Source organism: Dendropsophus ebraccatus, chromosome 3 (genome assembly GCF_027789765.1).
Source record: "Dendropsophus ebraccatus isolate aDenEbr1 chromosome 3, aDenEbr1.pat, whole genome shotgun sequence".
Lineage (NCBI taxonomy): Eukaryota > Metazoa > Chordata > Amphibia > Anura > Hylidae > Dendropsophus > Dendropsophus ebraccatus.
Window position 1 is genome coordinate 63,821,773 of NC_091456.1, and position 14,301 is coordinate 63,836,073.

Consider the following 14,301-nt stretch of genomic DNA (forward strand, 5'->3'; position numbering starts at 1 on the left):
ACTGTTGTATGTGACAGCTGCCCAGATCATCACACCAACAGTTGGGGTACTGTGTTGCTCAACAGCAAAGGCAAGATTGAAGGGTTCACCATAAGGCCTCTATACTTGAACCCAAACAGAACCTGGTCTTATTGCAAAAAATGATTTAGTTTCAGTTTATAGCAGCCAAGGTTTCTTGTTCACAACACCAGTGCAAACGAGGGTAAGGCCTTATTCACACGTTCCGTAATTTACGGATCCGTATTTCCGTATCCGAGTTAGTGCACATTGAAGTCTATTGGGCTATTCACACGATCAGTAGCAGAAATGGATGAAAATCAATCCGTAAAAAAAAAAGGACATGTCCTAGTGCGGACCGGGTGCGGACCCAGATTTTTTCACGGATGCTCTCATTGACATCAATTGTCTACGGATTGTTTGCGGATTGCAACATGTTTGGCATCCGTATTTCCGTAGAAAAATATGGATAACTCATGCTCCTATTGTGCACAGCAGTATATAGAAGTGCTGGGATCTATAATTCTCCGGATCTCCGGGCGGACAGCTGACGGAATTCCGCGGACATTTTCCGCGAGAATTCCTCAGTCTGAACCTGCGGCTGCATCAGACCCCCTCCTGCGGCTGCATCAGACCCCTCCTGTGGTAAGGATGCGATCTCCTATGCGATCCTCCTGTGCCGTTCTGCCTTCAGTGCTCTTAATTGATTCATTGATACTTTCCTAACCACATAGTAAACACCAATTTATTGAGCTAATTGGTAATGATGATTGGCAGCTGGGCTACAAAGGTACAAGTACCAATTACCTCAATAAATTGGGGTGTTGATTGTAAACACCCCAATTTATTGAGGTAATTGGTACTTGTACCTTTGTAGCCCAGCTGCCAATCATCATTACCAATTAGCTCAATAAATTGGTGTTTACTATGTGGTTAGGAAAGTATCAATGAATCAATTAAGAGCACTGAAGGTAGAACGGCACAGGAGGATCGCATAGGAGATCGCATCCTTACCGCAGGAGGGGTCTGATGATGCCGCAGGAGGGGGTCTGATGCCGCCGGAGGGGGTCTGATGCCGCCGGAGGGGGTCTGATGCCGCAGAGGGGGTCTGATGATGCAGGAGGGGGTCTGATGCCGCCGCAGAGGAGGTCTGATGATGCCGCAGGAGGGGGTCTGATGCCACAGAGGGGGTCGGTCCGATGCCGCCGCAGGAGGGGGTCTGATGCAGCCGCAGGAGGGGGTCTGATGCAGCCGCAGGAGGGGGTCTGATGCCGCAGAGGGGGTCGGTCCGATGCCGCCGCAGGAGGGGGTCTGATGCAGCCGCAGGAGGGGGTCTGATGCAGCCGCAGGAGGGGGTCTGATGCAGCCGCAGGAGGGGGTCTGATGCAGCCGCAGGAGGGGGTCTGATGCAGCCGCAGAGGGGGTCTGATGCCGCAGAGGGGGTCTGCCATTCATTCACTGCTCAGTTGAAGTCTGGTCCAGCAACGGATGGAATACGGATGGAATACGGATGGAATACGGATGTCCAATCCGCAATTTCTCACGGGTTGTTTCAGGACCAGAAAAAAATACTGAACGTGTGCATAAGGCCTAACTGTGGCTGGTTGTCCATAGCAAAACTAACAATGGGTGCTATGGAATCAAATTTCTTTCTGCTAAGTGTGTGGAAATTCCTGGCAGAGACAAGAGTGTGTAGTGTAGGTGCCACCTGAGTCTGGATGTTGGATAAGTAAACTGCAGGACATGCTCATGCTTGTTGTTGGATCAAACAATACTGTGGGTCTGTTTGGAGCCTCTTCGTCATGTGTGCCTATCCTCATGTAATCACTGCTTCCAACAATGGTCTGGGTGGTGGATAATTCAGCAACACAACCATCTTTCTTCTTTGAGTTCAATGATGTGGCCCCTTTCAAATTCCGTTAACTATGTATACTTACCAAGGAGCCTTTTGATAGGACAATTAGAGTATTACTGCTGTTGATTTATCTTACATAAGAATAACTAACCCTCAGGCCCGAAGGCCTGCCTCTGGTCAAATCTCTATTTAGCATCTACAGCTGATATGTGTTTGATACGACATTTTAGAGATTTTATCTGGAATCCTATACAAGAAGAAAAAAACCAGGAGCATGTTGTAAAATATTAGATAACATAAGCCATCATCTGGTAGTTATTTTCTTTTTTAAAACCTTGACTTACTTAAAAAAAAAAAAAAGACTGAAAATGAATTCAGTGAAATCAAAGCCAATGCTATATATTGTTATTATACTGATGTGTCTTTATATCTGTCATTTATAAAAACTTGTACTGTGGAAACAAAAAAACATATTTCCCACTTACGCAGTTATTCATTCATCATGTCGTAAACTATGACATAGTTACAGAATATACACATGACATGACATATTTCATGGAAAATAAGTTAATGACGAAAAATGGTATGGTTCTTAAAACGTATTAACATCCATCATTAAAAGGATCTGGGTCTAATTGTATACTACTTTCATAGGAACTGACTGAGTGAGTAGAAGAGTTTAACCCCTTATGTCAATCATAGTTTTAATGGAGTGCACCTTACTACATACAGTACATCAATACCTTACAAAAACAAACAACAAAAAAGAACAAACAAATAAGCAATGAATTAAAAGCTTAATAACCAACCAGAAATAATGACTTGTTATCTTGGGTGTGATGGGAATTCATAGAGCCCTATAGCAAAATTCCATGGGTCCCCATCCCTAAGTGACAAGTAACTGAAACAGCAGCATAAGTAGAAGTAATGACTGGTATGGATATAGTACTATATATCATACAATCCACATGCACCAATCCAAACCATCTTGATATTTCCCACAAGAAGGATCAATATTATTAAACATGAATGCCCCCACCCATGAATGCCTCCCAAACTCTTGGCCCAGTAGCAGAAGCCTTTCTTATTAATGGGTCATTCATTCTAATCATTGTAATCACTGCTCATTTCAACATGCCAGAAAACTCTCCGGTAAGGAAATGGTAAAAAACAAGCATGAAGTTATAAATAATGAGTAGCTTTACTCCGCAGCAGGTCCAACAAATCATACTAAGTGGGGCTATGACCTTAACACTGAGCTGTCAGGAGAGTGGTACTACTACTCGAAGGAGGTAGACTTCTGCAAACAGGGAACACACATTACTTGTACATCCATAGGGAAAACACTGTAGTCAAACAAAATGAGCCATAATTCATCTTCACACAAAGACATCTCAAGCAGTAAGACTTGGTAAACATCCAGTACACATATCATCTAGGGCAAGCCTGTCAAAGTCAAATGTAACAGGGACCCATAATGGGTGGAAAACTCCTACTTGATTTTATACTTGTACCATTAGAAGGGATCACAATGTATTTTGGGGTTAACAAAAAAAAAACTAATAGAAAAACCATATCCATATGAAGCTAATATATCCATAAATCAGGTGTAGGAGCTTCATCTAAAAGTCCAAGAGGAACTTTTAGCAGAATGTACACTGCACAGACACCAGGCCAGCAGTGAGTGTCAGATGATTGGAGCTCAGAAACTTCAGAACAGCACAGACTTCAGAACAGGTTTGACCTGCCATACCAGAGGGCAAGCTCTGATACAGTTGTGGGCGTGCATCTCTTAGTAAATTCGGTCAGGGAAAAGGGGACAGGGCCTACTCTAAGACCGGCGTACAAGTAGGTCGGTCTTGATAAATTCCCCCCATAGGGTCTATATTTCCAAATAGGTGTAATGGCCCTCCCGAATAGTATTACCTGCCACCCAAAGAAAAGGGAGATGTCCCAAGGTTGCCATGTATATACTGTGTAGGTGGTAATGAATCATCACAGACTCCGTGGATAAAGTTGACCTGATTTACTATAGGCAAATGTGCAACAGGTACTACAGATGAGCTTGGATTTTTTACTTGATAAAGTTCCAATAAATACATGAACATAGAACCACCAGATCTGTGTGATAAGTGCTAAGTAGGATGTAGTACTGTTGGTAGAGTTAGACTGAGGTAGCGTAGTAGAGAGAGTGCTGTGAGAGTCTCAACCCAAGTAGTAATATGCTCTGCCGGGATGTTGGAGTGTATAGAAGAATACTTTTAGAAGAAGAATGAGAAAACCTCTGCCCGTGTATTGACCTTTCTAGAGTCTTCACACCACCTTATGCCCACTAGCGTTGGCTGAACCCTACTAATGGGTGACACAGGCCCCAGACCTTGTTACCTGGGATGAGCAGAATGCTGAGAGTCCCCTGGCTGACACTAGTGCTGCGAGATGGAGTTCATAGACCTTTACGGTAACTTTGCTCGACCCGGATCAGTTCCTAGCTGTTTGGCAAGTCCACGGCGTGGGTTGAGGTGATCTGTTGGCTAGTTCTCTCCTGAGAGGTTTAACACTGCATGATTTGGGGTATAGGCACTGAGAGAGAAGTTTGTAACAGAGCACTGTCCTGTGTCCTACCCATGCGGGGTAATGACTAAGACTACTCCTCTTCTTTACGGGAAGGACCTGGCAGAGGGCCAGGGCCAGACAGGACAACTGTGGAGAGCAATCTGATCTGCGTCCTTCCTCCACAGAATCACGACTAAGACTCCTCCTTCACCCAAGGAACTAACTTCCTATCCAGCGTGTAAGGTGCACAGTGGTTGGGTGAAAAGAGTGCAACAGAGGAACAGAGAAGAGATGATAGGACAGAATAAAGTTAAGAAAGAACCTACTGGTCCACAGATTCTGGTACACACAAGCACAATAACCCTTTGAGACACTTCAGCTGTGCAGCTTTCATACTTCAATACATAATATAGAGACATCTAGTGGTCATCTCTTACTACTACTTTAGCTGCAATAAGACCACAAAAAGTACAGACTTTTGCGAAGGACGTAAACAACAGCAACACCCCTATGGGACACCACAATATCACAATAAGTTGTCCACTGTATTGCATTTGTTTTAGCTGTAGACTATATGGCATTTTGACCTTAATGCCTTTCTGTCATCCCTTACACTGTAACAATTGTGAATCGGCTTGCAGCTAGCAACCATAGATTTCTCATCAGCACAAAATCCCATGCAGAGCACTGGACTCATAATTTATATGTTGGCGTTAAGTTTCTCACTATTGTTGTATTATAAGGGGAACATGACAGATATCCTGAAAGAGAGTTTGCTTGCCTGCAATGTATTGTTGACTTGTTACATAATAAAGCAAAGCTAAGGGTAGCGGTTTGACAAAGATCTATGGGATACTTTAGTTTCTGAGTAAATCGAGCAGTGTTCTTTTCTGAGAAAGGAAAATGTCTAATTTAAACGAGAAGTCCGTTGAAAATTTTTATTAAAGTATTGTATTGCCCCCAAAAGTTAAACAAATCACCAATATATACTTTATGCTTAAAGTGCTTTTTTCCTTGCACTTACTACTGCATCAAGGCTTCACTTCCTGGTTTAAATGTTGATGTCACGACCCGGGCTGTGGATGCTGGAGAGGATGATGGCAGAGGGATGCTCAGTGTCCCTCCAGTGCCCTGTGTCCCTCAGTGCCCCCCGGCCATCATCCTCTCCAGCAGCTACAGCCCGCACAGCTCTGGGAGTCGGGTCGTGACATCACCATGTTATCCAGGAAGTGAAGCCTTGATGCAGTAGTAAGTCCAGGTGGAAAAAAACACTTTATAAGCATTTCCCGTAATAAGTGTATATTGGGGATTTGTATAACTTTTGGGGGGCAATACAATACTTTTACTATTGTATCCCAAGTATTACTGAGCTGTACAAAGCATTCATGGCTTGTCTAAGTATCATTGGCTTTAAAAAGTCCCAATTGCACCCAGGCCTTTAGCCAGCAGAGCCCATAGGCACCTGCGCCACTGCACTTTATGCTGCTACGTGTAGCTGTAGGGCCCGGTCACAGAGATTCACCAATGCAGCAATATTGGTGTCCCACTGTCTGGATGTCAGAAGAGAAGAGCAGAAATAGGAAGTTGTTTCTTAAGGGGTTGGGGGGGCTCCGTCTGTAAACCATGGGCTGCTGATAGGGTATCAGTATAACCTGGTGTCTTACAAAGGCTCAGGGGCCTGCCATGGCTGACTGACTAATAAGGTATATCAATCCATAACACTGTGAAGTGCTCTAGAGGGACCAAAAAATTATTATAGGCTGGATTCACACAGCATTTGTTTCTGTTTCGCTGTTCCTGTTATAGCTTACAGTTTGGGGCTGGGTTCACACTATGTATATTTGAGGCTGTATTTGGTCCTCATGTCAGGTCCTCATAGCAACCAAAACCAGGAGTGGATTGAAAACACAGAAAGGCTCTGTTCACATAATGTTGTAATTGAGTGGATGGCCGCCATATAACGGTAAATAACTTCCATTATTTCAATACAACAGCCGTTGTTTTAAAATAACAGCACATATTTGCCATTAAATGACAGCCATCCACTCAATTACAACATTATGTGAACAGAGCCTTTCTGTGTTTTCAATCCACTCCTTGTTTTGGTTGCTATACAGCCTCAAATATACGTAGTGTGAACATAGCCTAATTTTGTTATGCAAAACTGCAGACCTCTATGCTATTGTATTTGGTATGAAATGGAGATCTTTTTTTTTTTATTATTAGGGAGACCAATGAAAACACCACAGAGACACCATCACGTGTCTCAATGTCAGTGTATTCTAGAACATTGCCCCCTGGGAAATCAAATATGCAAAAGAACACTGCAGAAACACCATCAAGTGTCTCAACGTCAGGGAACTAGCCAGACCTTCCTCCGGGAAGGAACAACCAAGCCAAGGAATTTCTCCAATTAAGAAAACCACCTAAGCAAGGTATCCATCCACAGACAGCTGTTTCGGGGTTTTTGCCCCTCATCAGTGTGGAGTAGGTTTCTGGCTAGTGGGAGCAATGACTAGTAAGTGCATGCAAAAGGACGCTGGTTGACCTCAGGGAGATCAACCAAAACACCGCAGAGACACCATCACATGTCTCAACATCAGTGTATTCTAGAACATTGCCCCCTGGGAAATCAAATATGCAAAAGAACACTGCAGAGACACCATCATGTGTCTCCACATCAGTGAACTACAGCTGTCTGTGGATGGATACCTTGCTTAGGTGATTTCCTTAATTGGAGACATGCCTTGGCTTGGTTTTTCCTTCCCGGAGGAAGGTCTGGCTAGTTCACTGACGTCGAGACACGTGATGGTGTCTCTGCAGTGTTCTTTTGCATATTTGATTTCCCAGGGGGCAATGTTCTAGAATTCACTGACGTTGAGACACGTGATGGTGTCTCTGCAGTGTTTTGGTTGATCTCCCTGAGGCCAACCAGTGTCTTTTTGCATGCACTTACTAGGCATTGCTCCCACTAGCCAGAAACCTACTCCACACTGATGAGGGGCAAAAACCCCGAAACAGCTGTCTGTGGATGGATACCTTGCTTAGGTAGTTTCCTTAATTGGAGACATTTCTTGGCTTGGTTGTTCCTTCCAGGAGAAAGGTCTGGCTAGTTCACTGACGTTGAGACACATGATGGTGTCTCTGCAATGTTCTTTTGCATAACTGATCAGTGAGATCAGTGCCAGAAAGGAGAGGAATCTGGATTTGACGTGCACCATATCCAGATTCCTACATGTAGAAGCCTCATAATAACTTACCAAGAACAGAAGCTGAAGGAAGGCCCTTCAATGATATCATGTGATTAGTCAATTGGGAGAAGGGCTCTCTGTAGATACTCTCTGTAAATAGGGAAAATCAAATGTCTGTGTGTTTGTGCATGTTTGTCTGTCTACCTGAATGTAGCTCTTTGTGTATGGTGATGAAGCAGAGGTGTGTCTGTATATTGGTATAGTAGCACTGTGTGTCTGTGGGTATGTTTATGTAGTAGAACTCTGCGTGTGTGTAGTTTTATGTAGCAGATCTAGGTGTGTATGATGCAGTAGTTGTTTGTGCATTGTGCCTGCTGCAGAGTTGTATATGTGTGGGTATATTGTACTGTCATGGAGAATGTTAAAGTGGCCCTGTCATGTCAATAAACTTTGACCCCTCTGTATTAAATCCATTACTGCTTTAGACCACCAGGAAAGTTTATTAACATTAAATATTTTTTTCTTTTGTCTTTAGAAAGAGATAATAAATGTCTCTATAAGGTATTTGTATCGCAAAATATGTGTGTGGGTGAAGCCTAAGCTGACCTTCGGCACCCGTGCCCATGAGACACTAGCTATGAACAGAAACTGTGTGAAACCCTTCCTGATAAAGAGACCAAGATAGCCATAATATCTTGCTTCTCTCCACTTCCTATCAGTTAGCATTTTAATTATATGACTTGTGGACTCCCTTTTTTTTCCTTTCTGCAAAAATGCTACAAATGTATTTTACTTAAATAAGAAATTATATTCATCTTTCAACAATAAAAATTAGAGCTTCTCACCTTGGGCGTGAAGACTATTTGGTTGTAATGAGGCATTAGCTAGTGCAGGATATGTCTTTGAATAAGATGCCCCTGTCTGCGGCACTTGGGGAGGCTGTGGAGTTCTTTTGGGCATCATACTTGAAGGTGCATTGAGTCTCCTTGGGCTCAGATGATGAGGAGAAAATCTAAAATTAAGCATAGTGGATGTTTGAATTAAAATGTTATTAAATTTTAAAATAATAATATTTCCTAGAAAAATACATATATCTTACAACTTTCCTCAGGAATCATAATGTCATCAGCATAGAAACATATAAGATTGTTGGCAGAAAAAGGTTACCTAGGCCATCTAGTCTGCCCTAATATTATTTACTTCCTTATTATCTTAGGATAGATATATGGTTATCCCAGACAGGTTTACACTTACTGTAGATCCATCAGCCACAACTGAGGGAAGTTTGTTCCTGATTTCCCCCCAACTTACCTCAGATTGTGGCACTTTCTTCTTGTGCTATGTTTCCCATTAAAAACACTTCCCTCCTGAACCTTATTTAGGCTATTAAAATATTTAAATGTTTCAATCATTTCCTAGCTTTCCCTTCTTTCCTTCAGACTATACAGATTTAGATCCTTAAATCTTTCCTTCTTGTGGATGGCTATAACAATGGTCATTCTCCAATCATAAGGAACATGTCCAGATAGGAGAGATTGGTTATGCAGATTTATCAGGGGGGCAACAATCACATATTGGAGCTCTTTAGGAACTCTGGGGTGAGCTCCATCTCCATTTTCCCTTGCAGTCGTCCAATCAGCTGAAACACTCACCCGGCTTTGCCTCCCCCCTTTCCCCCAATCCTACATACACTGGCTGCTTCCTGGAGGTATGCATTCAGCATGTGATTGTTGAAGTGAAAAGACCGCAGGCTACTGCTATTTGTGACAGTTTGGGACAGTGGAGTAGTGGAGAGGTAGAGGAGAGGCACTAGAGTAGTGGAGTGGTGTAGTGGAGAGGTACTGGAGAAGCAGAAGAGTAGTGCAGAGGTAGGGGAGTGCTAGTGAAATAATGGAGAGGTAGTGGATGGGTAGTTAAATAGTAGAGTGCTAGTGGAATAGTGAAGAGGTAGTGGAGAGGTGCTAGAGAAGTAGTGGAGTAGTGCAGAAGTAGTGGAGTGGTAGTGGAGTAGTGGGTAAAGAAGAGGTAGTGGAGAGATAGTGGAGCAAAGGACAGGTAGAGGAGAGGTCATGGAGAGATAGTGGAGCAGAGGAGAGGTAGAGGTAGTGGAGTGGTAGTGGAGAGGTAGTGGAGAGGTGCTGGAGCAGAAGTGGAGTAGTGGAGTGCTAGTAGAGTAATAGAGATGTGCTGGAGAGGTAATGGAGTAGTGTAGTGGTAGTGGAGTTCTAGTGGAGAGGTATTGTAGTGTTAGAGGTTCTTGTGGTAGAGAGGTAGAGGCGAGTCAGTAGAAGAGTCAGGTGGAGGAGAGTTCTTGTGGTCCAGGTAGTGTGGCAGTGTAAGCTGTCAGATGCTGTTGAATACAGTGTACTGCTATGTTCACACTACGCATATTTGAGGCTGTATGTTTGAGGCTGTATAGCAACCAAAACAAGGAGTGGATTGAAAACACAGAAATGCTCTGTTCACATAATGTTGTAATTGAGTGGATGGCCGTCATTTCATGGCAAATATTTGCTGTTATTTTAAAACAACGGCTGTTGTATTGAAATAATGGAAGTTACTTACTGTTATATGGCGGCCATACACTCAATTTCAACATTGTGTGGACAGAGCCTTTCTGTGTTTTTAATCCACTCCTGGTTTTGGTTGCTATGAGGACCTGACATGAGGACCAAATACAGCCTCAAATATACATAGTGTGAACCCAACCTAAATCACCAGAAAAACGCTACAGAACTTCTTCCCCCATCCAAACCCCATCCCTTTCTAATGAAAGATTTAACACATTCCAATCCTCCCTCCAGTCCCATAAACTTTAAACTTCTGCATAATATGTGCAACTGTACTAACATGAACATCAAACTGTTTAGAGATAGTCTTATACTGTAGCTTTCATCTTTAACATGTTTGTCTATAATTTTCTTTCTAATCTCCTAAGACAGGCCCGACATTTTCCTATTGAACTACAATTCAAAAGCAATGTCTGCTTTTTATTAGTTGATTTTCAGTAAATTAAGTGTATTATTGCTTTTGTCAGTTTCAGGTTATTTCAGTGAACATTGTGGGTTTGTGGGTACCAACAACTTAGTCCACATGTATACATTTAAGGGTCTATCTGGCTAATAATTATAAAGGGAAAATATGTCTTGCATGAGTCTATACTCGCTGACTTGCCACAATGGTCTGAACCCTAAAAGCTAGATATCTCATGATTGTTCAGTTCCTGAGACTCTACCCCATCCTCTTACTCTTCTCTAGCCCCTGCCTTAATGCACAGTTTGATGCCACTGTAACTTGAGGCTTATTTCTCCTGTAGCCCAAAAAAGTTTCATTATGGGAAGTTGATAGCAATAAAGGGAATTTTGCATTCCCTGTGTTGTTTTATTCAGGGGGACATGTTTGCACACAGGAGGAATTGTCACATTTTGTAAACTGATAACACATTCCCTTAAACATTGATATTTAAATTTCAACCCTAAAATACAGAGCCCATCTTGATGGAAATACAGACCCCATCTGTAGGCTGCAGTAGGAAGCCTCTATCACTCATTGCACCGCTGAGCCCACACACAGAGGTGTGCGGCCTTAGGGCCCTATTCCACCGGACGAGTATCGTTCGTATAATCGTTAACGATTAACGATCTCAAACAAACGCTATTGCGAAAGACTTGAAAACGTTCACTTATTTCCATGGAACGATAATCGTTACTTATGATTGTATTTGCGATCGTTTTTTCTTCGCTATTTCTTCGCTAATGTGTTCGTATCTATTGCGAATGAACGAATGATGTCTTATTCAATGCGAACGATTTACGAACGTTTTGCGAAGGAGCAACGATAAAAATAGGTCCAGGTCTTATAAAGCGATCAACAATTTCTCGTTTGGTCGTTAATCGTTAACTGCATTTCAACCGAACGATTATCGTTTAGATTCGAACGATTTAACGATAATCTAAACGATAATCGTCCGGTGGAATAGGGCCCTTAGGTTTCACAGAAGATCAGTCCCAGGAGGGGTCCGTATCTGGACCAGACCACCAGATACCAGTTTTAAAACCCCATAGAGCCGGCTTCAAATTTGAAAATGGGCAGGATTGGGCATAAAGTATATGTTAACATTATTTTTCTGTTATGAGCCTAAGAGGGTCCACAACAAACTATGTTTATCTAAATATGGCACCACAGAAACGGGAAAAAAGAGTCATTTACACATAATTGTCCCAGGACAAAATCATTACAGACAGTATTCAAACCCCCAATCAGACAATGAAGCAAAAAGACAATACCATCTACGTGTCTAAAGCTATTTCCTACATATGCGAATACTGAGTAAAAAAACCTAGCAGACAGACGGGAAGAAAGGGCACGGACTGGTACATGGAACATACAACACCCTATAAACCATGAAAATGTATTGTTGCTCTGAATCATGCAGTCACATGCGGTATAATTACAGTGCATTTTATTACACCAAAAGGCAGCATCTGAACCCATATAAGGCTCCTTGTGTGTTTATGGCATGTCCCTTACTTGCTGTCGATGGTTTTCATTTTATAGTCCACTGTTCCAGTTTTAGTTGGAGTGCACAATATATTAAATAAAAACAGAAGGCAGCTGGCAAGCCCATCTCTAAAGTATACAACGAGCCAAGTGGAACACTTAATACAAGTTAACACAGCACTACAGTACTTCAGGTCCATTCACTGAACTGAATGTTATGTAAAACTGAAAAGAATAAATGGTTATGAATGATGATGATGACAGGACGATCGTGCCATGGAGCAGATGTAATGCATACACATATTTTAATGCTCACATTCATTGTATTTTTATCATTAATGCAATACTTTTGTGCTTTTTTATAATGTGATAGTCATAAAAGTGACACATTCCCAGTGACAAAGAGACTGAGTAACTAAAAGATCATTTCCCACAAAAATAAAACAAGTCACCAGAACATTACAGACCTTGAGAGTTCCAAGCTTCTACAAACTGTATTTAAAACTAGTGTTAGTGTACCCTGTCTTGTGTCTACCAGGACAGTCTGAATGATCTCAAATGTCTCATGATCCAATGTGTATCAGTCTGACTCCCCTTATGGTCCAAAAGACGAAGCTAAAGGAAGGGGGGATGTAGCACATCTGTCTTAACTTAAAATACATTGGAGTAAAAAGCACCACATGTATTAACAGGTACAATCCTCCATAAATATGGTGCATCTTTCTCACTCTCTTTATGACTGACTTTTAAAATCAACCACAACTATGAGCTGCCATAACCTATGCCAATTTCAGGTGTAGGTTATACATTTTGTGCAAAACTTAGCTTGCCCAAAAATGGAGAGGCGACTTAAAGCAAATGTACCATCAGGTACATTCGCTTAAAGTATTACCCATGTATAGATCAGCGCTGGCGTAGGGTGCCTTGGTCAGTTTTTGGAACCGCAGCCCGGTTCCCATGTACGGCGCCGTTCTATTCACAGGTCAGGGCTGAAGCACTGGATGTGGGCCAGCCTTCCCCCAGTGGGAGGAAACCCCTGCCCCTCTATGACGTGGCTCCATTCTCCATTGATTTGCTCCATTGGTTTGCTAGTGTATCGTGAGCAGATAATGTGGATTTTTTAGATTATACTTCCTGGTTGAGCAGTTGTTCAGTACTACAAGTCCCAGAATGCATTGTTTTCCCTCAGATGTTCATCATAGTCCTCCCACGCTGCCTACTCCTACAGCACTCCTGCTGGTTTCCCACCCAAAACTGTTGAAGAGCATCTGAAGCATCTGCTGCATCATTCAACAAAAGGCAGCATGCTGAAATCACACCTCACTCATTACTAATTGTCTCAATAGGTATATATGTATCTTTGTATATGACAGAGAGATAGCAAGTGGACTGGAGGGTCTGGTCAGAGATGGTGAAATAAAGGGGGGGGGGGTGTTGCTAAAGCCCAGAGAAAAGAGTCACCCAAGCCTAGTTTGACATCAGGACAGAGGGAGTATTCGGGGAGCTGTAGACAATACACATTGTGTAGTTCCTCTATTTTCAACTTCCTGTAAGGGTTGAAGCACACAACACCAAACTGAAGCCAGTACTATTATGAACAACACTCTATTAGCAAGTTATATGTCTTTGAGTTTTATTTAAATACAATTTAACCCCTATAAATTACTGCAGCTTCTTACTTTCACTGTGCTGAAAGAATGAAATAGGTAGATAGTATAGGCAAAATAGATACATTTAATACCTTAAATATCTTGCCTAACAAGGCAAGCAGCGAGCATATGGAGGAAACTTGCTAGCTAATAAAGTCCTGTGAATACAGAAGCATCAGCAGTAACTCTGTCTCTTTTGTGAAGACTGAAATGGGTAATATGAACTAGCAGGCCTGCATACACAATGATCAGGCTGCAATTCACTATAAGATGGTATACAATAATACCATATTCCTGTTAATAAATTAGGAAGAACAAATCTGCTGCACAAACAGCACAACTCTGATGGAAAGTCTTTACAAACGTACTGTATGTTTTGTAGAAACATTGTCTGAAACACTTTTTTTTTATGGTTTTTAACTGCTTAAAACATAAACTGTGACTGGGTAACAACGCCATACCATACCTGACCATTTCCACGATACCCCATTTAACCCCCCCCCCCCCGTCTCCCCTCGAAAAGACACCAGATTTACTGCCAAGTCAGAACAGGGGG

The 14,301-nt window shown here is 42.3% G+C and overlaps 1 protein-coding gene across 1 annotated transcript in view; it reads right to left on the reverse strand.

Moving 5' to 3' along the window:
- Positions 1-14,301, reverse strand: part of GLIS3 (GLIS family zinc finger 3) — a 347,865-nt gene that overhangs the window by 42,906 nt on the left and 290,658 nt on the right. Inside the window, exon 9 of the mRNA XM_069964277.1 lies at positions 8,442-8,608. Coding sequence (XP_069820378.1) covers positions 8,442-8,608 — 167 coding nt within the window. The remainder of the gene's footprint in view (positions 1-8,441; positions 8,609-14,301) is intronic.